This window comes from Grampus griseus, assembly GCF_964374135.1.
Source record: "Grampus griseus genome assembly, chromosome: 1".
Lineage (NCBI taxonomy): Eukaryota > Metazoa > Chordata > Mammalia > Artiodactyla > Delphinidae > Grampus > Grampus griseus.
In genome coordinates, this window is record NC_139017.1 from 151,067,715 (window position 1) to 151,093,683 (window position 25,969).

A 25,969-nucleotide genomic window follows, 5' to 3' on the forward strand; every position below is an offset into this window, starting at 1 on the left:
ATAAATACTAAGCAAGTTTGGTATTAATTTTATTCTATTTTCTGTATAACTTTAAGTACATAAAGGTTCATTTCCGCAGGCCTCAGGAAATGGGTAGAAATCACAGGACAATCTCTCTTCCCACCAAAAGAAGTTGCATATTTTGGTAAAGTGTTTGTCCTAGAGGAAAAACTGAAATTTACATTAGCAATGCTGTGCAAGATTTTTACACAAGACCTAAAACCAGCCTGCAATGGAGATTTTAGTCCTCTGTTCAGGTGCCCAGACAGAAGCCAAAAGCTGTTGAGCATGACAGGGCAAGGAAGCAATGAAGACGGATGATGGGCACCCAGCATGGAAGGAGGAAGGGAAGCCAGATTCCTGGGAATGGTGTGGTTTTCCTTTTTTTTTCTCTCTTTTTAAGTCATCTCTGTAGGAAGGTGCTGGGCAGGGGCCCCAGAGAGAGGAAGGGTCCAAGACTCCTTTAGCTGGCCTGGGTGCAGGGCACCACCACAGCAGCTAACACAGGACAACCTACTATCTCAGGTTCGGGCAGATGCAGGATGGAATGCAGAAGAAAAGGAATGCTTACAGGAAATCATTTTGCTTGGAATGCTAGATGGCCAAGCTTCAGCCTTTGGTCCCGTGCAAACCCTTGCCTCACTTGTCAATAGTGAAAATTAGTTTAAGTTAGGAGAACCAACTAGGATCACACCAGCTTCTGCTATCTTCACGCTCATTGTTAGAAAAAGATTAAATTGTGTGAACATTGTGATCTGTTAATTCCTGGGGACTGCTTTATCCTTCCCCGAAGACTATTTGTTGGTCAAATAACCCCAAAGGCTGAAAGCTAAAACACACCTGTCCTGATGTGCAGTTCCTGAAAAATGGACTGGCTGTATGGTTGAGCTGATACGGAAAAGCTGCACCTTCCTGCAGAAGATCAAAGACCTGCTATCCCACCCCAAATCTCAGCCTGAGGTATATTTCAGTGAAGGCAGGTAGCTGTGCTTCTCAAAGCAGAGAAGCAGTTTAAGAGCAGAAAGGTAGAGGAAATCTAAAAAAGAACCGTCTTGATACAGATTTGTCCCACGGTGTGAGGGAGAGGGCAAAGAACCCAGTGGCACTTCGCTTATCCAGCAATTTCTGTCACTGTGGTGACCAACTTCCGCCCATTCCATATGGTCTTGAACTGCTCAGGGACTGGGAACTCATTCTGCAAATAAAGAAACAACAGGTTTAAACCCAAGCTAGGCAATACCCTGGGGTTAATTAAATCTTAACTTTCTCCCAATGCTTGCTCGCACTAAACTCTGAGAGCAAGTAGGATGTAATGAGAGAGAAACTGAATCCACCTGAGAAAGCAAGGCCGTGGAACTGGCAGCGCACTAGCAGCGCCACATCTTCTAGACCACCTCCCCCACCGCTGACAGTGAAGCAGCAGCGCAGTGTAGGAAGGAGAACAAAGGCTCCAAAGCTAGACAGATGTAGGTTTGAGTCTGTTTCTTACTGTTCACTGATCAGTGACCTTGCAGACTGTTAAACCTACGAGGCGTAGATGGGAATGTGTATGGCTTCACGGCACCAGCTCAATAGGGTGCTGTGATTCAATCCCATTCCTTTTTGACTACCCTGAGCATCTGCTCTGCCTAAGAAAGGCAGAAACCACCCTCCTTTGGGGGTCTACTTCGTGGGACTACCTCATGTGTCTGTGCCTGAGGTGTGCACTGCTGGGCTGCACCCACTTGGTGCAGAGTGTCCATCAGCTGCGTTGGAAGACTTCTCCTCCAACGCAAGTCTTCAGTCCCTTCTGATTTCAGACCATACTACTAAAGAGATCAAGGAACTTACGAAGTCATCGCCTTCTGTAGGAATGAGGACATTCATCTCAGAAGATTTGGCACTGACTATCTCACAATCCAGTGAATTCTTGCTCAGGTAAACGTGGCAGCCATCTGTTTTGTTGATGGAAATGGTTGGCACTTTACCCATTACCTGCAGGGGAAACCAAGAGCACTGAGTCCCAGCAGCCAGCAGAACAAGTTAGCTGTGGGAAAAGCTTTCACTGTTTCACGGGATTACATGAAAAACTCACAGGTGTACAAGATACTGGATACTAGGGGCGGGTGAGAATGGGTACTGGAAAGAGCTCGTGATAAGGGCCAACTCTTCCTGCCACATCCAAAGCAGCTCAGCTTACAGACTCTGTAGAGTCAGATTCCCACCACAGCAACATCTGTGGGTCGGCTGTGTCTCTTTCAATTAATTCCTAAGGGACTAAAGGAAGGAGCCAAGTATCAAGTTACCTGAACTTTGACATCCCTACTATTGATTATCTCCACAATGCCCACCACGTCATCGAACACCAGACCGAGTTTCTTACAGTTATCTAGGAGAAGAAAGGGAGCGGGTCAACAGTATAACTTTAAAGGAAAGTACTCGATTTAAGAATTAAGAATTTAAGAATCTCTAGAAATAGGGTAGCTATGGTTCCAGCCCTCTCAAGCTCTAGGACAGAGCCTGCCTAGGTCAACAACAAGAACTCACCTACTGTAATGGAGTTAATTTTGCCCTTGATTTGCAATGTTGAGTTGACACACTTGAATATGTAAGCCACCTGTTTCAGCTCTGTGTCATCTATCACCAGGTTGGAAACATTCTCCTGATTTTCCTGTTAAAGAGATACCCCTTTTAGGAATCTCATCATTAAGCACATGCCACCCCAAAACACAGACTATGCCAAATTTTCATTCTTGCAATCTAAGCCAGAACCCTGTACTCATTTGGCTGTGCTCCGTTTAATCGCTTTGTCCCCACTCCTTGTTCCCCCAGTCCTGGCATTTTTAACTCACCACTCTCCACTTCTTGCCCTCCAGTTCAAGTAGAGCTGGCTCCTTCTTTGTGACTGGTTTGGGGGAAGGACTGACTCCTGGTTTAGATGCAGAGAATGGTTTGGGGCCACTTCGTACTGGAGCACTCTGAGCCTTCAAGGCAGGGTTCTTGTGAGTCTTCAAGTCATCAGATACATGTTTCAGGGCTGTAAGAACAACAGCTGCCTTGTTCCTGTCCTTCATACCAGGGCTTTGGGCTGAGGCAATAACCAACTTCTGCTATCAGAAGTTAAACTGATCCTTAAGAAAAAATTCAAAGCCCCAAACCAGAGCCTTTGAGATGTTCTCTCACACACAGCTTTGGAGAAGCACTTTTATAATTTTTCTTCTACCCCAAGATTAAATTATAAAGTTCCACTTAAAAAATAAAAAAAGTGGAATGTGTGTGTATGGGGGGATGGGTATGTAAAAAGATCTAGAAAGACATACTAAGTATCAGTATATACTCACAAAATACGTACGTAGTTTTTAAAGCAACAGAGGAAGAAAAAGTAGTATGTGATAATAAAGAAAATTTGGTAAAAGGAAAAGAACCCTCACAGCTAACCTACGACCTCCAATCAGTGTTAGCATTTGAAACTCCCCTTACAATAATTTTTCTATTCATAGTTGTTTTTTATTTAGATATAAGCATGCACACTGTTAAGAAATTTGGTTTAACCAATTAACACAATAAAAATTTTCTCAAGTTAACCTATAGTTTCTAACAATATCTTTTTTGGGGGCTTCCCTGGTGGCGCAGTGGTTAAGAATCCGCCTGCCAATGCAGGGGACATGGTTTCGAGCCCTGGTCCAGGAAGATCCCACATGCCGCGGAGCAACTAAGCCCATGCACCACAACTACTGAGTCTGCACTCTAGAGCCCGTGAGCCACAACTACTGCGCCCACATGCCACAACTACTGAAGCCCACGCGTCTAGAGCCCGTGCTCCGCAACAAGAGAAGCCACCGCAATGAGAAGCCTGTGCACCGCAACAAAGAGTAGCCCCCACTCGCCCCAACTAGAGAAAGCCTGAGTGCAGCAACGAAGACTCAACACAGCCAAAAATAAGTAAATAAATATATTTAATAAATAAATAAAAATATCTTTTTTTTAAGGAAAAACATTCGATAATCACCCTCAACAGGCTGACACGTGCCTTGCTTGTGGACACGGCCCAATCTATATAACCAATACTGGCGTTTCAGCTCCACCACTCCTAAACACTGCATGGTTCACTGCAGAAAAAGATTTAATGGCTGCATAGTATTGCGTCAAGAGGAACATACCACAGTTAACCATTTCTCTTACAGTGGGATATACAGGTTGTTACACCATTTTTAGCTACTGTGAACAACAATGTTTAAAAGTTGTTCTTTCAGTGTTTTTATAGGTAGATTCCTAGGAGACTGCTGTATAATTTAGACTTCCACCTACTGTGTATAAGGGTGTCTACTTTCTCTACACCAACATCAGGTCATTCTTACGCAAATTTTCCATATGACTAACATACACCCTCTGAGGACGTGAACCACCCCCTCCAAGATGACCTCCTGAAGAGACCACACGGTAACTGGGAAAAACCTCTAGGGAAAACTGCCAGCACCACGTCTTGGCACCACAGGGTAGGTACTCTGTATATGCCCCTTAATATTAAATCACTTTCCTCTGAGGAGAGAGATTCCCCCAACTATAATGAGCCATTGTCAATTTCCATTTGAGCCAGCTCTGCTATCCCTTTAGGCAACCTGAAGGAATGTGACACCCCAAATGAATCTCCCATATACAAACCACGGTTCTGGTTTACAGACTGTCAGGTCTCTAGTCGGTAAGTTCTTGCCAAAACAACTTATTCACCAACTCTTCTTGCCAAAGCATTCACTTACCATGTGTGATGCTCTCCCCCTGATTAATCTGTGCAAACAGTGCTGAGCGTGAAGCAGACTCATCTGAGCCTGAACTGGTGGGGGCTGGAGGGGGAGGTGGGCCTGGTGGGGGGGGAGGAGGACCCGATCCAGCAGAGGGTCCCGATGGCAATCCACTCAGTTCTTTTGCCACAGGCCCCTGGAACAGTAAGTGCAGGTAACACAGTCAGCGTCTCTTCCCCTCTGTACCATCCCCAGTAGGGCCCTGCATGTGTCCAAGATACATGGGGTACCCACTGTGGCCCTTGATGCAATGATTAATGCTCCCTACCCACACCCAACTTGGCTTTATTCCTTCTCACCCTTTCCCAAGGATCCAACTCAACTCTGTTTTTCAACCTTCACATTTTTCCAGCTCTGAACCTATAGTTCTAAATACTTACTTAGTGTGTCACTGGTACCTCAGACTCACAAAGTCCAAGACTGATTTCACCATCACACCCATGTCTCTATTTCAGTGAGAGATATTATCAACCAAGCTTGACCATTCAATCTTCTTTGAGTCTTCCAACCCCCTCGATGTCATTAAATCAGTTTATTACCTTGGTTATATCTCATTCTTTTTTGTACCAGCCCCTAGTGCCATGAGCACTTCCATAGTCTGAGCATAAGCCCTTACCCCTAACCTATATGCTAAGACTCTTTTAAGGACAAATAGGATCATTATCACTCTCTTGCTCAAATACCTCTGATAGTTACTTATCACCTATTATAAAGTCTAAAGGTCTCAACTACCTTCCTTTCCAGCCTTTCCTCCTAAATATGTGACTCTCTCTCCTTATTGAAGCCAGATGACCAATCTCTACACTTACTCTGCATTTACTTTGTTTAAGCTTTGCTGTTTACTAGTATTCCCATTTCTCCCACTTCTGTCCTATACCTGAAAAGTCTGAGTATACCTCTTCAAAGTACAGTCTCTCCCAGTGAGAATCATTCTTCTCTTCTTCATACTCTGTAGTGTGTACCTTTATTATAGCACTTAGCTTGGTGATTTGAAGTGGGGTTTCGTATCTGTATTTTTAAGCTTCTTGAGGGTTGGCACAGTGTAACTCATTCATCTGTCTCTCCTTCCAGCCCAATCATTGTCCCTGACCCATGTTTACTGATGCTGAATAGAACTGACTATTCCTTCTCTGACCCTTGCTTTCTTTACTCTTTTTCCCCTTTCCTTCTCTCCTTTTTCTTTCTACCCTCCACTCTGAAGACTAACATTCCTTCTTAGACCTTGGTAGTGCTAAAGTCTAAGAAACCTGCAGATCCTGGAGGTTTCCTGGAGCGATGAAGGGAGGGGAGGAGCACTCACCGTTTTGCTCCAGGCCAGGCCAGTGGCATGGAACTCCTTAATGTAAGCCTGCAGCTCTGTCCATATACTCAAGTAAGCTTTGACCCAGTCCACATGCTTCTTATCCCTGGGAGAATTAAAGAAGAACTCATCACAGGCAGTCAGGGTACATTACAATAGTGATTCCAGATCCCCTCCTATCTGTGAACTCACATCCTCTTGCCTGTGGCGTTTTTTAGGCTCTGCTCAACGGCGTAACTGAGCTTTCCTTCTTTTTTTGAACCTATTCTCTTACCCTAATTAGACCAAAGTCCATATGGATAGGGACTCCAGATTATATCTTTCTATCTCTTACAGCAGTATTCCTCAAACATTTTTTAAAAGTAGCAAAACCACTATTTCAAAGTAGACCTTAGGCAGAACCTAATATACAAAACTGATAAAAGCAAACATTCTGTGCATGAAGCCATGGTAGAGAGGTCTCTCGAGCATCACTGTGGATCTCTAGGACTCCAAGAAACTCAAGTGCCTTATAGCATAAGCCTTATGTCAAAAGTATGCCCTCCTCCTAAGAAATTAAAAATAAAAACTTCTGTTAGGAGGAAATAGTCAGTATTAAATTATAGAAACAGCACTGCACTATAGTTCAAGTCTCCTCTCTCTAATTTAAAAAAAAAGTTAAAAAAATTTTTTTGGCTGCGTTTGGGTCTTCATTGCTGCGCGTGGGCTATCTCTAGTAGTGGCGAGTGGGAGGCTACTCTTCGTTGTGGTGCGTGGGCTTCTCATTGTGGTGGCTTCTCTTGTTGCAGACTGCCAGCTCTAGGCCCGTGGGCTTCAGTAGTTGTGGCACACAGGCTCAGCAGTTGTGGCTCGTGAGCTCTAGAGCACAGGCTCAGTAGTTGTGGCGCATGGGCTTAGCTGCTCTGCGGCATGTGGGATCTTCTCCAACCAGGGATCAAACCTGTGTCCCCTGCATTGGCAGGTGGATTCTTAACCACTGCGCCACCAGGGAAGTCCTCCTCTCTTCTTATACATTATTAGCTGGAAGAGTTTATGATTGTTTAGCATAAAGCCTAATTTCCTCAACTGTAAATTGCAGAGTATATGGTGGAGTATAATGAAAACATTGTGATGCTTAATCCCAGGTTACTGGAAGGATCAAGGAGCAGCCTGGTGTTCTGGGACATTTTTCACCCACATGAAGGCTTATTCCTTCACAGATGTTGGATAACTGATGATGGATGGAAGAAAGGAAGGGTTTGGAGAGTTATGCAGCTAAGTAATACCTGCCTGCAGTCACTCCAGCTCAAATCCAGCAATGGAGAAGTAGACACTGGTGGCCACGTGTGGTTGGACGTACAATGACTCCCCTTGTGCAATACCTGCAGTGGTCAGGCAGCCTTCATCTCACTTTACCTGACCACGTGAATAGTCAGGGTAATTTTCTAGTAAATCTTACTGAATCTTTTGCAACTGGGCCAGTTAGAAGTTTTCAACAAAGGAACAAAATCTTGACCACACAGGCAAATAAAAGGGCATTAGACCATTTTACCTCCTAAACCTGGAAGGGTAAGGATGAGAAGACTCGAAAGTCCTCTACATGGCTTCCCTGGTGGCGCAGTGGTTGAGAGTCCGCCTGCCGATGCAGGGGACATGGGTTCGTGCCCCAGTCTGGGAAGATCCCACATGCTGCGCAGTGGCTGGGCCCGTGAGCCATGGCCGCTGGGCCTGTGCGTCCGGAGCCTGTGCTCCGCAATGGGAGAGGCCACAACAGCAAGAGGCCCGTGTACCACAAAAAAAAAAAAAAAGTCCTCTACAAACCCTGGAGAAAAAGCAGAAGAGGAAACAGAAACACTTCCTGCTTGCAAATACAGCTTCTATGAGCCAATATCTATCAAACTTTCCAAAAAGCAGCCCTGAGATAAGAGAACCAACACAGCAGCCAAAGGCAGTCTTAACTTAACACAAAGCACTACTCCAGCAAGTAACCAGCTGGGTTTGTCCTTTACCCCTTGAGGACAGGCTGGACTTACACGTCTTTGTACTCCTTGAGGACTCGGTTTGTATAAAACATGGCAGCATCATTCATTTCCTTCACATAGGGACCAGGCTTGGGAGCCTAGAAAAAGAGAAGCTGTCAGTGACTTGGGGCCTCTCCAGCCATATCACCTTGCCTCTTTCAATCTGTCCCTTCCCTCCCATGGAAGCTGTGCCGCTCACCATAGCCACCCAGCCCAGGGCCTGGATACTTTCGCTGACACCTGACAGGTGATTGAACAATTTGCTGCCTCTGTTCTTCTCCCGAAAGGTTATCACTTCTTGGATCTGCTCGGAGATGGGTGCCAACAAATCGGAAAGCTTATTCTAGAAAAAGATGCAAGAAAAGACTGAGGTTAGTGTATTTTTATAGAAGCCTTTATGTTGCTCAACTCTGATCCTCAAGGCAAGAATTCTTCACGAACTACAACAGCATGCAAATAAACTCTGTATTTATCTTGCAAAGATTCACATGGCTACAATACTGCTCATCATCTCACTCTCCTTAGACAGCTCTAACTACCCAGGCTGGATTTTGTGGTTCTTCATGATCAGGACCCATACTCCAGCTGTACCACAAAATTCTACCATTTCTGCCACTTGCCTCTTTTCTGTCCCACTAACAGCAGACACTAGTTCATTTCTGGGCTCCTCTCTTTCCATCTATCCGTGCGCTCCTCTGCGTCATGAGGGACAGCACTCCACCAACCACACCGGCCTCCTACAGCATCTATCGTCAGCATAACCAATTCTGGCACCTTATCACACACCAGCACAATTTATTAATGGACCCATGTAAACATGCTTTTCTTTGTCATTGATTCTTCAAAGACAAGGGCTTTGTCTTAGCCCTCTTTTATAATCCGTATAGCCCTCAACACGCTGCTAGCCATATAGCAGCTGCTGAGAAGAGATCTGTTGAATCAAATGCAATTAGAGGGCTTGGCACTTGAGCAGACAGCTTAGCAAAATGGATGAATCTTGTGTTTCTGTGTTTTCATCCGAAGCTTGGTTTCCTGAACATCTCATTTCTCAGATCTTAGCATGAGAACAGTCTAAAGCAGGAGTCGGCAAACTTTCTGTAAAGAGCCAGACTGTAAATATTTCTGGCTTTGCAGGCCATACGGTCTCTGTTGCTATTTTTCAACTCTGCCGTTGTAGTGCACAAAGCAGCAACAGACAATACTTGAAAGAATGGACATGGCTGTGTTCCAAAAAAAACTTCATTTAAAATAGGTGTCAGGCCAGATTTGGCCTGCAGACTACAGTCTGCCAATCCTCGATCTAAAGCAAGGGAAAGATAATAATGTCTCAGCTGCCTGATTTGTTGTGGAAAGTGTGGGCTTGGAAAAAAGGTTTAGACAAAATGCTTTAACTATTCGAGACAGATTAAAAATTAGAGTCTAACATATTTAACATTATCTTACGCTATTTTTACATTATTTAGGCATGCCAAGGGTTCACAGGTATTAATACAGCATTAGTAGGAAGACTTATTTTATTAGCCTTCTGCCTAGGAAAGCCAAATGCAAAAACAAGAAATGAAACAAAACTAAAATGTTTGGCTCTGAGAAAAATCTAAATTTTCTCTAATTTATTTTCATACTTGTGGCAGCATAAAATCTTGAGGTAGGAATAAAGTTAAAGAGAGATGCCTAACCACTGAAGGGTGAAGGGAGAAGCAGTGCTTCAGGAGTTTTAGGATCTCCCCAGCAGCCTTACTAAGCCCACCCATAGTGGAGCAAGAGAACCACTCTCTGGGTCCCAAAGGGCATAAGGGACAATATGATGAATTTGGGCTAAGAATGTCTATTGAGAGAAGCAGCAAAGTCCCAGGGATAACTACAGTCCTAAGTAAAGTGATAGAAAAAAAGCCATTAGAGCCCAATAAATATATACTCAATGGCACATTCCCACAGTGGCGCTTAAAATCTGACTCTCCCTCTGGCACTTGGTGTGAACATACATGAGCCTAGTAGGTCTATCTTAGCATGTTGTGATAGCTTAGCAGAAAGCTCTCAACCTGTCCTGTGCATCAAACCAACTAGTAATGAACTTACGCCTGCTGGCTGCTGGCATTGAGAGGCTGTAACCAAGAGCGCTCGCTCCAACTTCAGACCCGTGTGGACCATCTCCGCCTGAAAAGGAGAGGAAAGGAGAAGAATCAGCTATCAATGACACTTTACAACTGGAGAGGTCCTGGTAAGAATAACCTGAAACCTCCACTTGCATGTACTCTGGTAGCAACCCAGGCACTGCATGTTGATTTCTTCAAGTACTCCTGATTCTTGGGACTGATGGCAGACTAATATATCATTATTCCTGCTGGAACTAATCAGGGATATAATCCAGAGTTGGAAATGAAGATAATTGGGGCTAGCTTTAGATCAAGTCAAGTCAGCAACTGAACATGCAGTGCGATATGAAGTGCACTGAAAATCCCTCTTACCTCTCATCACCTCCCCCGCCCTCCCAAATCTGTTCTCAAGAACTAGAGGTAAGAGTTAAAGCAAAAACCTAAATTTATGCCTCAAATTCTCAAGGTATTTACTCCTTTGTGTTAAAGCTATTTTTCAAAAGTTGGACCATGACCTATCACAGGTAATTAAATCAACTTTGTGACCCCATAACCTGCACTTTATTAAGTGAAGGAGAATAGAACAATGAGTGCAATACATCAACTGGAAATTATTTCCAAAAAAAAAAGTGCAACACAAGTAGCATAATGTGAAACTTATATCTTAGCTACAAATATGCATTTCTTTTTTTTCTTTTTCTTTCTTTTTTTTGGCTGCGCTGTGCGGCATGCGGGATCTTAGTTCCCCAACCAGGGATCGAACTCATGCCCCCTGCAGTGGAAGTGCAGTGTCTTAACCACTGGACCACCAGGGAAGTCCCACAAATATGTATTTCTTACTGAAGGTCATGACCAAGCGTTTAAGAAACATGAGGCTATAAGCACTACAAATACAAAAATTCAAATTCAAGTCATATTTTTTCTGGATTTGTATTTTTAAAATATAAAAGTAAAAAAATATATATATAAGTGATACGTTTTAAAACCTTTTCAAATGTGACCTACTGTATAAAGTAAAAATGCAAGCCCCACACTCCTATCTAAGTCCCAGTCCCACCCTCTAGAGTTAACACCATTGCCAACAGATGGTATATAAGAGGCTCCAAATAGCTCTTCCAAAGATCAAGCAACCAGTTTTGCTGACGGGTCAGGAAGATCCTAAACATGGTTCTTGCTGACAAAGGATCACTTAGAAGACTAGCAGGAGGATTCTGGGTCTCAGAGAGAGAGACAGAGTAGGGGCGGGGGTGACAACGTGGGTAGCAGCACATGAAGGGAGGTTGGTGGAGAGGCACCTGTCATTGCCTACTTCACATTCGTACTGTGGGCTAAGTATGAAAATAACTCACATTAGCATAGCTTTAGCATAAGTACCATGCTTAGTTTTATAAATGCTAAGTCATGATGATGACTCCTTTGAATAAGCCACCCCAGGCTTGGTTATATAACACACTGGGATCAGGCTGGTAGCATGTTCTCACTACAAAGATGAACCAAGCCACATTTTATGCACGAAGCAAACTATCTGTATAAAAGAAGCCCATGCGGAATATGTGATAAAAGCAGGGAGCCTGGAAAAACCTGAGGAAATGTTCCAGTGCGTGGACTGAGTTCCTCAGTGCAGGTAGAAGAGAAGGAGCCAGGAGCCTCTCAAGGGGCTCTTCAACCAAGAATGAGTAGGATCTGAAGAAAGCCACCAGTCCTTAAAAGAGGGAAAAAGGGGCCAAACCTCCTTACATGCTTCTGCACATCTCCCCCAATCTCTTTACTGATCTTGAGGTACTCTGCCACAGGACCGGCCAAGAGTGAGTCAAATGCTTGCACATATGGAGTCGTTCCTGCTGAAGACAGACACACCACGAAGAATTGGTCACACACCAGAAAGAGGATTTGTTAAAGGCACTTCCATACGAAAGCAGAGAGGCAAGGTAACACAGTAAACAGAAGGCTGGAGCATGAGTCAGGAGCCTGTGTTCTAGCTCCAGAACCACCATTAACTTCTTGTGCGACCCTGGCTAAGTCCCGTTTTCTTGCTGAGCTTAATTTTCTTTACCAATAGAATGAAAATAAACAAAATGATCCCCCTCAAGGTTACTTTTAGCTCTAACATTCTGACTCAATTGGGCATGTGCAAAATGGCCAATTTGCCAATTGTCTGGAGAGAGGAAATTTAATATCACTTGTCATTTGACTTATACTAGAGTCATTTTGCTAAAGAAAGAACAGGAAATATCACACAAGCAGGAAGTTCTCGTGTTAAAATAACTTAACCACAGGCCTCCCTGCACAAGTCACTTCCTCCCTTATCCGTTCACAGCAATAACGAATTATAGGCAATGAACTTTCTAGATTAAACGTTTTAGGGAGTTAGCTCCAAAGGAAGGAATATACTGCGACAGAAGAATTTCCGGCCAGGACACCAAGTATTCACCACTCAAGGTATTCTGCTGGCTTGTATGCTGCTTACCTTTTGCAGCACTGTCTGCATACCCACAGTGCATGTCAGAGGCCTGGGAGACTGCCTCCAGGCGGCCCACTGCTCTCTCCAACCTTTCTACCAGATTTTGCATGTCAGCCATAATGTAGCACCTGCTGAAACAGATCAAATGTCATTTGTTGTTTTAATATTCCATAGAACCTAGGGAGAAAAGAAAAAAAGAATACCCTGGGAGTGAAGAGGATGCCAATTCTGAGGAACAGAATCATTTTACAGTAAAATAAGATGGAAGATAGTCTAGCATATTTGCAAAATCATAGAGACTTCATTAAGCAAAAGAACTACCCAGGAAACAGTGTTAACTGAAAGCAAATGCTTACTCATTCAAATACTTACTGGATATCACCAAATAAATATTTGTGTAAGAATTTAGAATTTACAAAGTACAGTCTCATATATTATCTCAGTTTAAGCCTCTCAACAACTATTTAGGAATGGAAAGATAATTACTATACTCTCAGAGATAGGAAACAATTTCAGTGAAGTTAAATGACTTGCCTATAGTCTCACAGTTAGCTGGTAGGGAAGCCAGTCCTCAAATTCAAGCCTTATGGCTCTAAGTTTTGTGTTTTTTCCTACAACATCCTGCTGCCTACATATGGAATGCCCAAAAACAAGATGAATAGGGTATTTATCCTGCCCCCAATAACTTACAGTCTAATAGAGAAGACTTTACATGTGTACTAATGACTGTAAAACAAATAGAAAAAAAAAATTAAGGTGACATAAGTTGCAGAGAGAATAACACAGGATTTCAGAGAGGGGAAGAATATATCAGCTGGAAGGATCAGATAAGGCTATTATGGCAAAGCTTCCAATTGAGCCGGCTTCAAATGAAGGTGGGTAGGATCTGGATATGCAGCAGGGAAGGAGAACAGACACACCCAGAGAGCTTGTTACAGATCTTTCACAAGTACCAACTTATCTGAACTAGCCTCATTCAATGTCTAATATCCTAAAGAAAGTAAGCTCCAAAAGAGAAGGGACCGTCTCTGGTTTGTTTCCTAAACAAGTTTATCCTCTACCATCTAGACCACTACCTGGCAGGTAGAAGGTGTTCAATAAATATTTTAGAAGTTAATGAACCTGAAGTATAGTATCCCAGAACTCCAGAAACAAGGGTTCTGAAAGTTACCCACAAATAGACATAAATGAGTGTTAATGTTATCAATATACATCGACATAAAGTGCTTTAGATTATAGGTGATCTCATAAAAATCAGTCAGTGTAATCACAATCAAAGACTTGACTTGGAGAGATGTCATTTCAAAGCGTTAATTTATTCAGGCAACTGAAGCCGAATGAACTCAACTCCCTTGAAGCCACCTAAAATGACCATAGCAATTATAATTCCCTCAAAGACAGCTACATGACAGAATATCTCATTTAACACACATTGTCTTCCCTGTGGAAGAGAGAAGCAACTCAAAAGATAAACTAAGGAAGACAATATCATCCCTGTCCATTCTTTTCTGTGTACAGGCTCTGATCTCTCAGAGCCCGGTGATTTGCCAGAGAATGTTGTTTAAAAAAGAATCAAGGAAAAAAATAAGAATGCGAACCAAATAAACCTTTCCATTCGCCGGCCTGAAGAGGTAGCAGAAGCCTCCAAATCTGTACTCTACTCAAAATGGAACAGACTATGAAGCAGACTATAAGTATCCAATATACTCTCCCTTATGTTATGGCACAATCACCCAAATATCCAAACTGCTGCCCTGTTCATTCTGGATACTATCCAGGGACAGACACATATAATCCACCACACTCTGTAAATCCCAGGGGAAAAGGCAGTGACTGCAATAAACTCCCAAGCTACCTTGCATTAATAAATACCACCCATTCTGTTATAAAACATGTTCCTTCGGACATAATGGATACTATAAGTTCCGGCCAGTGTGAACATGATAACACAGTACAAGCATCTCTAAAGGCTGCCAGGGTTCGTGAATACTTACCAATCTGAAAAGCTTAATAATACAGCTTCATGGATTTTGGTTCCTTCTTTTCCATCTTTTACTTGTACTTTAAGCTTTCAATGCTAAACAAGCTATGGTTCTGCTGTTTAACTTAAGCAGAATGAGAAAAGACAAAACAGCTATCATTATAGCTAATCTCATTCCACCACAAATCAAATATAGGAGAAGAGTTCCTAGTTTTTTGTTTTTGGTGGGGGTGGAGTTAAATTTGAGATGTTATGGGAAAGAGTGTCTAGAATTGAAGGACCAAAAGACACACCTTGTCTTATTCTTTATGTATGCATATTCGTTCTTTAGGTGGTCATGTCCACTCCAAAGCTGTCAACTACCATTATCGCGTTACTATCCAGTCCACTTGCTGAGTGATACCACCACAACCACCTATAGACTAACAACTCCCAGAGCAGTGTATCCAGCTCAGGCCATCCTTCTGGGATTCAGAATTCCACCTAGACATCTCTACCTGGATGTCCCAAAGGACATCTGAAATGTCCAAAACAGAACTCATCATTTTCCCTAGCACTGCTCCCCCAGACTCACTGTCTCAGTAATCTAGCACTACCAGCAATCAAGATAGTAACCTGGAAACTGTTAAGCAGTACAGTATAGTGGTTAAGATTGTTGTTCTTGGGGCTTCCCTGGTGGCGCAGTGGTTGAGAGTCCGCCTGCCGATGCAGGGGACACGGTTCGTGCCCCGGACTGGGGGGATCCCACATGCCGCAGAGCGGCTGGGCCCGTGAGCCATGGCTGCTGGGCCTGCGTGTCCGGAGCCTGTGCTCTGCAACGGGAGAGGCCATAACAGTGAGAGGCCCGCGTACCGCAGGAAAAAAAAAAAAAAAAAAAAAGAGTGTTGTTCTTTAAAGAAGTCAGAGAGACTGTGAGTTTGAATAGTGGTACTCACTGGCTCTGTGTCTCAGTGTTACCAAACTTTCTCAACCTCAGCTTCCTTATTTGTAAAACAGGGACAACAACAATATAAAATCCAAAGGGCTATAGTGAGAATAAATGAGGAAATACATGTGGAAGTGACTGGCTCGCTCAGTCCTGAAAAATGGTTAGGATTCCATAAACATTAACTAAATGACCTCCTTACTAATCTCATCAGTCATCAAAATCCATAGGCTCTATCTTGCATATCATAAATAGATGCCCCTGTCGTCATCCTGATTGATAAAAATTCGGTCATCATGACTTTGCCTAGATTACTGCAATAACCTCCTCACTAGTCTCCTCTAATTCCAGTTACAAACCCTCTTTATCCATTCTCCTTATTACCACAGTGATTCAGAGTAAAGTCCAAGCAAGGGTTTCCATAAACTGGCCCTGCTTTATTTCCTACTACTCTGCCAGTTTTATCTCCTGCCACACCTTTCCTCAACATTCTACAGCAACCCAGAACTACCTGCATTTTCCAGAAAGAGTTATGCTTTCTCTCACTTTTGAGCCTTTACAGTGCTATCCACTCTGCTTGGCTGCTTTCCCTTCCCAACCTGTTCCTTTTCTCATAACTCCTACTGCCTTTTTCAGATTCAGCTAAGGTGTCACCTCCTCTAGGAAGCTTTTCCAGTTTGGTATGTTTTCCCTTCTCAATCTGCCCCCTCTCCAGAATTCCTACTGTCCATTCAGTCTCAGCCAAGGTATGACCTCCCCAAGAAGCATTTCCAATATGTGCTCCCACATATCATTGTGTACTTATCTCTACCACACTTTAACACACTGGTTTAAAATCATTTAATAGTCAACAGGCAGTCACCCTACAGAAGAGACCATGTCTTGCCTTTGTAATTCCAGTACTATAAACATGGTAGGCACTATAAATACAATAGGTTAATAAAGGTCCTTGGGAAAAATAAATACATAAGTGCCTTTACCCCCTTCTCCCCTCAACGCAAGTCTGGTTATCTCCTCTCTGTGTCAAATCTGGGGAGAAGTGTGTGTGTGTGTGTGGGGGGGTGTTCCTTTCTTTAAAAAAAACACACATTTTTTTTTTGCCTGTTTATAGGCTCTAGCAAACATTCCCATCTTTCAAATAAACGCTGCCTTCTTGGGCAGAAATTAAATTGATATAGAGATCTTCAAACCAAGTGCCATAAGGCAGATAACCTTGTTTATTAGATGATATAATATTAATTAAAAACAGAACTCCCTTAGAGTTGTAGGTGCTTTATATCATCAAACTGCTGCTTCTTTTGAGACTTAAAATAATTCTGTGACATATATTATAAAGATACTGATCCCCATCTTTAGAATGAAGAAACTGACAGAAGTTAAAAAGCCTGCTAGGTATCAAACAACCGGTGGGAGAGAACCTAACCTTGAGCACAACTTTTCTGAGGCTCTTTTAAGCAATTAAGTGACTAACCGGTTCATCACAGCATGCAGCCCCAGCTGTTTGCTAAGCACAGCACTGTGGGTTCAAGGTCTCTTTATGGTGTCTTTAGGCACATTATTAGCAGCTTTCAATTCCTCTGCTCTCAGTTTCCTCTATGGAGGCCAATATTTTTTCACATTCAGTAGACGACACATGTTTGGAAAGCAAATATTTAAAATAAGGTTTTTCCCAAGAATACAGAATTGCCAGAGCAGAAAACTATAGCTCTGCCTAATCTTGCTCCCTGCCATTTCTGACTGACAGTAGCCAAGAACTATATGTAAGCCTCCGTAAATGAAGGTGCAGATTCCCAACTATTTAAGCATTCATCATAAAAGCTTCAGAAGGAGAGGCAGTCCTAATTACCCAAGTCTAAATAAAACTTGGATTCAGGAGACCAAGGTTTAAGTCCCAATTCTGCCACGTATTAACTGTGTAAGTTTAGGATAGTCATTTAATGGACCCTCACTTAGCACACAGAGATGTAAGGATCAAAGGAGTTGGTTTTATAGATGAGTAGTTACTTCGGGAGCCTTAAAATGCAGTTCAAATGTAAAATGTTATTGCTGCATACCATGTAATAGAATACAGGCTCCAGAAACATGGCAATTTATCCATTCTCCCCACCCCGCTCCCCAGCTGCCCCCACCCCCAAAATCTGCAGCACCTAGAACAACCTGGCACACAGAAGACACTCATAACACGAAAGTCCTTAGCATTGTGACAGCTACTGAAGAAACAGAAGACCCGCGGTCTCTGCCCTCTAGAAGCTTTCATTCTTATTGGGAAGGGCAACGCAGATGAAATACCAATGGACTAAATACTGAAGACTATATTTTTTAAAGTTCTGTTAGAGATTAACTAATTTCATTTGGATTGGGAAAAGTTAAAGTTACCAGCTAATACAGTGGAGCTTTTTCTTTGCAGAATGTTGTATGGTCCTGAATTATATAGTATAAATGACTACATGCTTGGAGAAGAAATCAATGAGGACTAAAGGTAGTCTCAGGAGGTTTCAGGAGGGAAGTGGGGCATTTTGACAGAAAAAGTAAAAGAAAAAAGGGAAGACATTCCAGAGCAATCAAAAGCAAAGAGAGACCAAGAAGGCTATGTACAGAAAGTGTGAGAAGGTGAGCCCACATAGTCTCATGGGAAATAAGCAAGCTGGGCTAGGTTATGGAGGGCACTGAAACCTGGGCAGTATTTGAATTTGATGTTGTGATAAATGTGAAGCCATTCAAGGGTTTTGAGAGAAGGAATAATATGACGAAAGCAAAATTTTTACAAGTACTGTCTGATAGCATGGGTTTTGGAGGAAAAAAAGGGAAGATATTAGGGTCTAGGTTAGGTTGAAAGCTGTTCAACTAGCTGCAAAACAAAAAAGTGGTACTGTAGGGCTTCCCTGGTGGCGCAGTGGTTGAGAGTCTGCCTGCCAATGCAGGGGACGCGGGTTTGTGCCCTGGTCCGGGAAGATCCCACATGCCGTGGAGCGGCTGGGCCCGTGAGCCATGGCCACTGAGCCTGCGCGTCCGGAGCCTGTGCTCCGCAGAGGGAGAGGCCACAACGGTGAGAGGCCCACGTACCACCAAAAAAAAAAAAAAAAAAAGTGGTACTGTAAAAAATATTTTTGCTATCGCAAAGGAAAATAATAATCACTTTTAGGCCGCTAAGTGACCAGCACCTGAATTAACAGTAAAATAGTTTCTCTACCCTGAGGGAGTCTAGCAGGAGCAACAAAGCTACCTTCCACTGAATCATTGGCTCTCAGGATGAGGAGGGAGTCTAGAAAGCACCATCTGATGACAGAACAGACCTTTCAACATTCTCAGCAATTAGTCAGGTAGCCTCTATTCAAACACCTTCAGTGTGGAGAACCCAAGACTTCTGGAGGCAGCCCATTCCATTCACATAGCTCAAAGTATTTAAAAGTTCTTCCTTATATGGAGGCAAAACCAGTCTCCCTGCAACTTCCACCCACTGATCTTGGTTCTGCCCTTGGAGGTCACACAAAATAACTAAGCATTAAACACAGAACAAGTATTAACTGTGTGGTACTAACTACTGAGTTACAGTAGCATTCAGAGAAGGGAGTCAAAGATGACTCCAGAGTTGCAAATCCAGAGGAGTAACAGAATGATGACACTATAGGAAAAAACAGGTTTCTGGCACGTTCTAGCTAAGGCAAGAAGATGAGGTCAGTTTTGTATGCACAGTTTGAACAGAAGATGAAGCTTCCAAGTGGGAATGTCCAGTAAATAGTTAGAAATTAGCTTGGGGAAGAATCAAGGCTAGAGATCAATGTTTACAAAGTCATCAGCAAGGAAACATCATAAAGTCATGAGACTGCATAGGCTTTTGGAGGGATATCATGCAGAGCGAAAAGAAACCAGGAGCTTGATTCTCCAGCAATTTCTTTTGTGGTCTGAAACCAAGCAAAATCAGAAATGGTCAGTGATTCCTGCCAAAGCTGCTTCATATTCTCATCATTCTAACAATTCAAGCAACCCAATTCCTTCTGCCTGTCATTCAGAAGTAAATGGAACCAGGTTACTCCTGCAGTTCTTGCCTCTTCTCACCAGGCAATTAAGGCAGTGGAATGAATTTCGACTCATAAGAAGTTGCTATGCTTAAAATGTTTTCTACTTTGTCAGGTAGTTGTTCCTCTAAGTCATACCCTTAAGTAAAATCGAAAAGAAAGCAACTACACAAGTCACCCTGTATGCTATGGTAGCCCAACTGATCTGCTTCAAAATGCTTCTGTTGGCCTTTGCTTTGTAATTCTGTTCCCTAGATGTTATCCTAAGAAAATAATACTAACGGGAAAACTGATAGGCATGAAGATGTTTAATGCTGTGTTAGCTTAGACTTCTAATTACAGGGGAAGAGCTAAATGCACTGTGGAAAAAGACCTGAAAAAGAACACAAAATTTACAGTGTTTGTCACATTCGAGTGATGGAGTTTTAGACAATTTCCCCGTTTTCCAAAATTTTTTTAACATAGTAATACAATTTCTTTATAATAGAAGACAACAAAACAAAACAGCTCCACTTGGATATCTCTCCTAAGCTACCACTAAACTATAAGGCATTAGTTAGTTCTGCTCCTAACAATATAGAAATTCTCATCACTAGACTCTAACATGCTACAGAGCAAAACCTACACATGCTAATAGGATACTTACAAGTTGGCTGATTTAACCCAGAAACCAAAGAACAGACACCACTTTGCCCCAGTAAGATGCCATCTAAATCTAACCCAAATCAGGAGCCACTGTTCTTCCCCAAGCATTTGGTTTCTCTGATGAAACCAATGACATTTAGTGCCTGAGTCACTGCCACCTGAGGTTTAGATTAAAACAGAAAGAAAGGCCTGTCTCCTGCAGAGGGAAAGAATTCTACCCAATATCAGCACTTGTCTCCTGACCATTAAACATGGTCCTCCATCTAAAATTCCAGGAGTGAGTAAAGCTAGTAATAGTGTACAAGCTGAAGTCAGACTTGAAAACTAGCTGTTTCAATGCTCTGGGGCAAATAGATAACTTTGTGTGGTCAAGGGCTCCCCTCTCTCTCACATTCAAGGAATATTACGAAGACTAACACCATAAAAGCATTCAGCAGGCATCTTTTATATTGTGTAAGGAAAAACTGCATTGGTTGATTTCAACTGGTAGTTGCTGTAAACAGAACAGCATTTCCCATTCTCATGCATAAAGATAGATTCAAGGATGCCATTTGTCCCTAACCATGATTCAGCTACAGCTAGAGATACAAAAAGATCTGCGACTGCAAGTCTATAATTAACTTACGTGTAGGAATTTTAATGACCTCTGGAGGGAAAAAAAATAAAAAACAAAACAAAAAAGCAAGCTCACTTCTTCCATTAAACATTTCAACTATAACTACTTTCCAGTAGAATAGAAAAATTTGATACAACAGGTCTGGTAATACAAGGCAAACAAAGCTGCACTGTAGCTGAGGAGTATTTTTAGAGTTGATGGTTTTTATTAGGTTTACATGATGGTATATCAAGAACAAATAGTTTCATGGTGAATGCTAGAGCTGCATTAATTTAAGGTTGATGAAACTACAGTCGACCCTTGAACAACACGGGGATACGGGCGGGCACTGGCCCTCAGTGCAGTGGGAAATCCTCCAATAACTTTACAGCCAGCCCTCCATATCTGCCCGTACAAGTGGACCTGCGCAGTTCAAATCCATGTTGTTCAAGGGTCAACTGTATAACAATTTTATCAGTCAAAATAAATCTTGAGTAACAACATCATAAACTACATCCAATGTAAAATAAATGATAATCCCTATCCACTAAACCAAGCTGTCTAAATGCAGGCAAAGAAAACAGGAATTTATATAGCCCCAGTATAGGGGAAATATAAATCTGCTGACTTGCACTGTCAACTAACACCAACCTCATTTCTAGTGAGTGCCTAAACAATGGCCTTTCTCTATTAAGATCACATCCTCTGAGGGAAAAAAACACAAAAAGGCAAGTTCTTCAAGGCCCACCCAGAAATTCCTTGAATGAACAATAATTCTTGATGCCTCAGTGAAACCCATGATTTATTCCTTGCAAGGTACCCAGCGTTTATCATGTGCCATACACTGGGCTAACCACGGCCATGGAGCCTGCCCTCAGAGAACTGAGTTGGAGAGATAAGACACTGCACAATCAGAGCTATGATACTTTCTCATGCATTGTTCTCAGTCGGGGCAATTTTGTCCTCCAGGAGACATTTGGCAATGTCTGAAAACATTTTTGGTTGTCACAGCTGAGGGAGTGCCCCTGGCATCTAATGGGTAGAGGCCAGGGATACTGCTGAAATCCTACAATGCACAGGACAACCCCATGAAATGAAGAATCACCTGGCCCAAAATGTCAGTTATGCTGAGGTTGAGAAACCCTGTTCTAATGTAATAATGAGCAAAAGGTAGTGCAAGAGGTACAAATAAAATGCTGATGTAATAGTTTAGGACTTTCTAAATTAGAATGTCACTCTGTACCACCCAATGAAAACTAAGATGAGGGTCTGACTGTGGAGAACTCTGTAAATTGGACAATAGAGTTTAGACTTGATTCTTTGGGAAAATGAAGCCAGTGAAGGGTTAAGATGAAAATGGTTCTTTTTAAAAGAGTAGTCTGGGGCTTCCCTGGTGGCGCAGTGGTTGAGAGTCCGCCTGCCGATGCAGGGGACATTGGTTCGTGCCCGGTCCAGGAAGATCCCACATGCCGCAGAGCGGCTGGGCCCGTGGGCCATGGCCGCCGAGCCTGCGCGTCCGGAGCCTGTGCTCCGCAACGGGAGAGGCCACAACAGTGAGAGGCCCGCGTACCGCCAAAAAAAAGAGTAGTCTGGTTATAGTAGAGAAGCTGAAGTATAGATATGAAAGCCAGTTTAGTAGAAAGTAAAGAAAGAAACTGATGAGGACAAGTCAAAGGAATAATCACTAGGACCGGCTAAGATATAGCTTGAGGATCCTCAGATTTCAAATCTCAGGATTAAATTTCAAACCAGAGGGTTCAACTTTCAATGACACTGCATTTGCTTGTTTAAGTAAAATGAATCTTTGACTCACCATACTTCACAGAAAACTGAAAGGAGGAAGTCACTTTTTAAAGGCTCAGTCCCTAGTTAAAAAAATAACTGCAACTAAACAAAGGTATATATAAGCAAGAAAAGGGGTGAAAAAAAAGTTCATCCTTCAGGTTGGAAACAAAACATTTTACAAACTAAACAGCTAACCTTCTCAAGGCAAAAATACACTCACTGAATCTTAACAATACCACCACTTTTGGTTTGCATGACAGGTTGTACTTGACAAAGTACTTTCACAGTTACCATTTTATTTAAACTCTGCTGAAACATAAATTATGTCCATCTGATTGATGAAGTATTTCTGGGGAAGAAAAAGGGGGGGAAATTCCAACAGAAATTTCTTTATACTGGACAGCAGCAAGTCAAACAATCAGCAAAATGCCAACCACAGAATAAATCCAAACGCATTCATACAAGGCATCAAAAGCCCTTCACAACCTGGCAGCACCTACCTTTTTTTCTGGTCTTATCTTCTCCTACAAACCCCAGGCTCCAGTACTTCCCTGAACAATATAAACCCTCTCCTGCCTCCACACCTTTGTCTTGCTCTTTCTTCTAGTTGAGATACCTCATTAGACACCTTTGCTTAGATGTGCTGCAAACACCTCAAACTAAATATGTCCAAAATTCATTTTCTTTCCATGGCACCTCTCCAACTTGACCCTCCTCTCACAGTACCTATATTGGTGAATGGTGCTACCCAGTTCCCTAAACCAGAAAACCAGACAATCATCCTAGGCTACTGCTATTTTTTCATTTCCATAAACAATCAGCCTTCAACTCTATGGATTCCATCTTTTTAATATTGCTCAAATTTGATCCCCCCTCTCCTTCCCATTCTCATTGTCTTCATGGTTCAAGCCATGTTCAAGCTTCCAAACACTGGTCTACTTCCTCATTATGTTCCTTCCCCCTTGACAGGCTGAACTAAAACATCAATCTGACCACATCATTTTCCTACATAAGAGCCTGCAAAGCCTCCCCACAGCTTTCAGGGTAAGCTCCAAATTCTTTAGCATAGTTTACAAGGGCCTTCATATGGGAACCACCCCCACCCACTTCCTCCACTTCTCTGAGCATTACTGGAATTCCAGTCATGGTCTTTCACATGTCCAGATTCCATGTCCTTGCACTGGACCCTTTGGCTGGAAATCCCTTTTCCAGATTCACCATACGGCTAAACAAATCCTGCAGGACTTAGCCGCCCACTTCCTCCCTAAAGCCTGGAAAGCTGGCTCAGGTATTCCTCCTCTCAAGAGCCCTGTGCTCACACACTATGACACTGTAAGCCACCCCTGATTTACTTGTCTGCCTCCTCCTCCACTCCATGAGAACTACTTTATTCTTAGTCACCAGGGCTAGATGCCTCATTTAATATGTGCCTCACACATATCAAGGGCTCAATAAATGGCTGGTGAATGATTGATGTGCTGGGCTGCTCCGGTTTTCACTTGAAAGGGAACCCTATAAAGAGCTTCAACTGACAGTTCTGATACTAACTTCTGCCTTAAGTTTCTCATGCTCTCTTCACTGAGCTCTTCATGCTTCGAAACTCATCTTAAACCCTGCTTCTGCAGAATGGATTTTCCTGAGCCCCTCATTACATACTGCCAAAGCACCCTGTTCCTCTTTCCTAACACTCATCACATTTATAATTATTTGTTAAATTCCCTGCAAACACTGTCAGCTCTGTGAGGGCAGGGTCTGCCTTGTTTTGTTTCTGCCTTCCCTGGATGTGGCCGAGTGCCTAACAAAGAATAAACACAATTTGTTACACTGAATTTAATCCTGTGAGGTGAGCAGAGACCTCCACTTAAAAGATGACAAAAATGAGGCTCAAACAAGTTAAACAAAGCGCCTATGGCTACCGATGCTTGGCAGTGGGACCAGCCCAAAACTGAGCCAACTGGTTTCACATCCAGAAGTATGCAACACCTTCAACAAAGTTAACTTGGCTTTTCAGGATCAGAGCTATAGACTAGGAGAAAGGGGAGGCTCTCTGACTGCAAACACAAAAACCCGATCCTCTCTTTTTAAAAAAACTGCCCAGGTGTGCCAAACAGGCTGCATTTTTAAAAAGTTCCACGCAGCGAGTAGCCTTTAACCTGCAACTGCCCGCGAGACGATACCTACTGGAAGACCACCCCAAGGTAGAGAGAGGTTCCTGGGAAATGAACGGGGGAAGGATATGGGGCCGGTAATCTAAGGAGCTGAGGTCTAGACTCCGACTGTTTCCGTCGCTCGCTGTAAGATCTTGGACCAGCCTCCTCTCTCCGAGGATCAATTTACCCATCCGAGCAATGGGGGCGAGACCAGGGATAGAGAAGATTCTAAGGTCTCGGAGGTTCCCTTCAGTCAGAGCACCTTAGGAATCAGGCCTCCGCTGAGGCTGATGGCCAGAACCGCGAAGTCCAGCGGAAGGGGCCTCCCCAGGAGAGCCTGGCTCAGTTGGTCACCGCGGCCCCACCTCAAGAGACCGCGCCCAGGATCCCGGGTCGGCCTGAGGGTCCCGGCGCCGGCCGCCTCAGGGGGGCTCACCGCATGCGCCTAGGCCAGAAGGGTCATTAACAACGCCAGGGGCCAGTGGGCCGCGGAGGGGACCATAGTCCCTACCCCGCCGCGCACACTCACCTCAGAGATATGCCTCACCTCGGGACTGCGATCAGCCGCTCTCCACTTCCGGCAAGAACCGCCCAGCAATCCTCGCGCGACCCACTTCCGTGCCCTCACTGGGCGCGGCACCCCCACCGGAAATGAACCGCCGGCCGAAACGCCGGCCCAGAGGAGGGACCAGGGAAGAAGACTGGCAGCTCCGCTCTTGACTCCGCCCCCTACTCGCCACGCCGGGGAGAGAGAATCCCCACTAGCCTGGGAAAAGAGCCCCGCCCCCAAGGCGGGAGCGACGGGGGGCGTGCCTAAGGCTAGCCACGCCCTTCTATCAACCGCAGCTGCCGGAATCGCCCGGACCAATGAAGGGCCGAAATTACTGGCTAAGCTCCACCCCCGGAGAAGGAGGACAGATGAGTGGTTAATTCTCCTGTCAGTTTGGCCTCATTGGCAAAGGCCGGTCCCTTTTCACGGTAGTCGGGAAGGGGTTCAACCCTTCAGGCCCCAATAGGGTCAAGCCGGAGGATTCTCTGAGGGCGGGAATCACGGGCGGCCGTCTACTCTCCGAGGGGGATCAAGGCTAAGCTCCGCCTCCCTCTGGGCGTTCAAACCTCAGTTTCCCCGTTTGTGACGTGGGGAGGCTATTGCTCTGGACAGTGTTTCGGGAGGACCTGCGGAGGCTGGGTGTGGGGAAGGGTCGGCGGGGGGGTCGGCGGGGGCGCTCGGGCCCAACCC

The 25,969-nt window shown here is 43.7% G+C and overlaps 1 protein-coding gene across 4 annotated transcripts; it reads right to left on the minus strand.

Annotated features, from left to right (window-relative positions):
* Positions 1-13: 13 nt before the first annotated feature.
* CAP1 (cyclase associated actin cytoskeleton regulatory protein 1) lies at positions 14-25,317 on the minus strand. 4 transcript variants are annotated; one of them, XM_082660526.1, is made up of 13 exons: positions 25,259-25,317; positions 12,639-12,760; positions 11,909-12,009; positions 10,155-10,232; positions 8,278-8,421; positions 8,091-8,176; positions 6,079-6,184; positions 4,737-4,914; positions 2,832-3,016; positions 2,527-2,650; positions 2,286-2,368; positions 1,831-1,974; positions 14-1,195 (listed from the first exon to the last, which is right to left on the minus strand). In XM_082660526.1, exons 2-13 carry the CDS (start codon positions 12,748-12,750, stop codon positions 1,112-1,114), a joined length of 1,425 nt encoding a protein of 474 aa, XP_082516652.1. In that variant the 5' UTR covers positions 12,751-12,760; positions 25,259-25,317; the 3' UTR covers positions 14-1,111. The 4 variants fall into 4 exon arrangements, with proteins under 4 accessions (XP_082516652.1, XP_082516649.1, XP_082516650.1 ...); XM_082660523.1 differs by having other exon boundaries at positions 11,909-12,012; XM_082660524.1 differs by having other exon boundaries at positions 11,909-12,012; positions 25,277-25,308.
* Positions 25,318-25,969: the final 652 nt, after the last annotated feature.

Bases quoted from the DNA above. Each gene is read 5' to 3' on its own strand.
- CAP1 (XM_082660523.1), bottom strand. From the start codon at position 12,750: ATGGCTGACATGCAAAATCTGGTAGAAAGGTTGGAGAGAGCAGTGGGC. The intron at 2,369-2,526 runs GTGAGTTCTTGT...TTCTTCTCCTAG, and splicing joins AATTAACTCCATTACAGTAG to ATAACTGTAAGAAACTCGGT. The intron at 1,196-1,830 runs GTAAGTTCCTTG...CTTTATTTGCAG, and splicing joins CTACAGAAGGCGATGACTTC to AATGAGTTCCCAGTCCCTGA.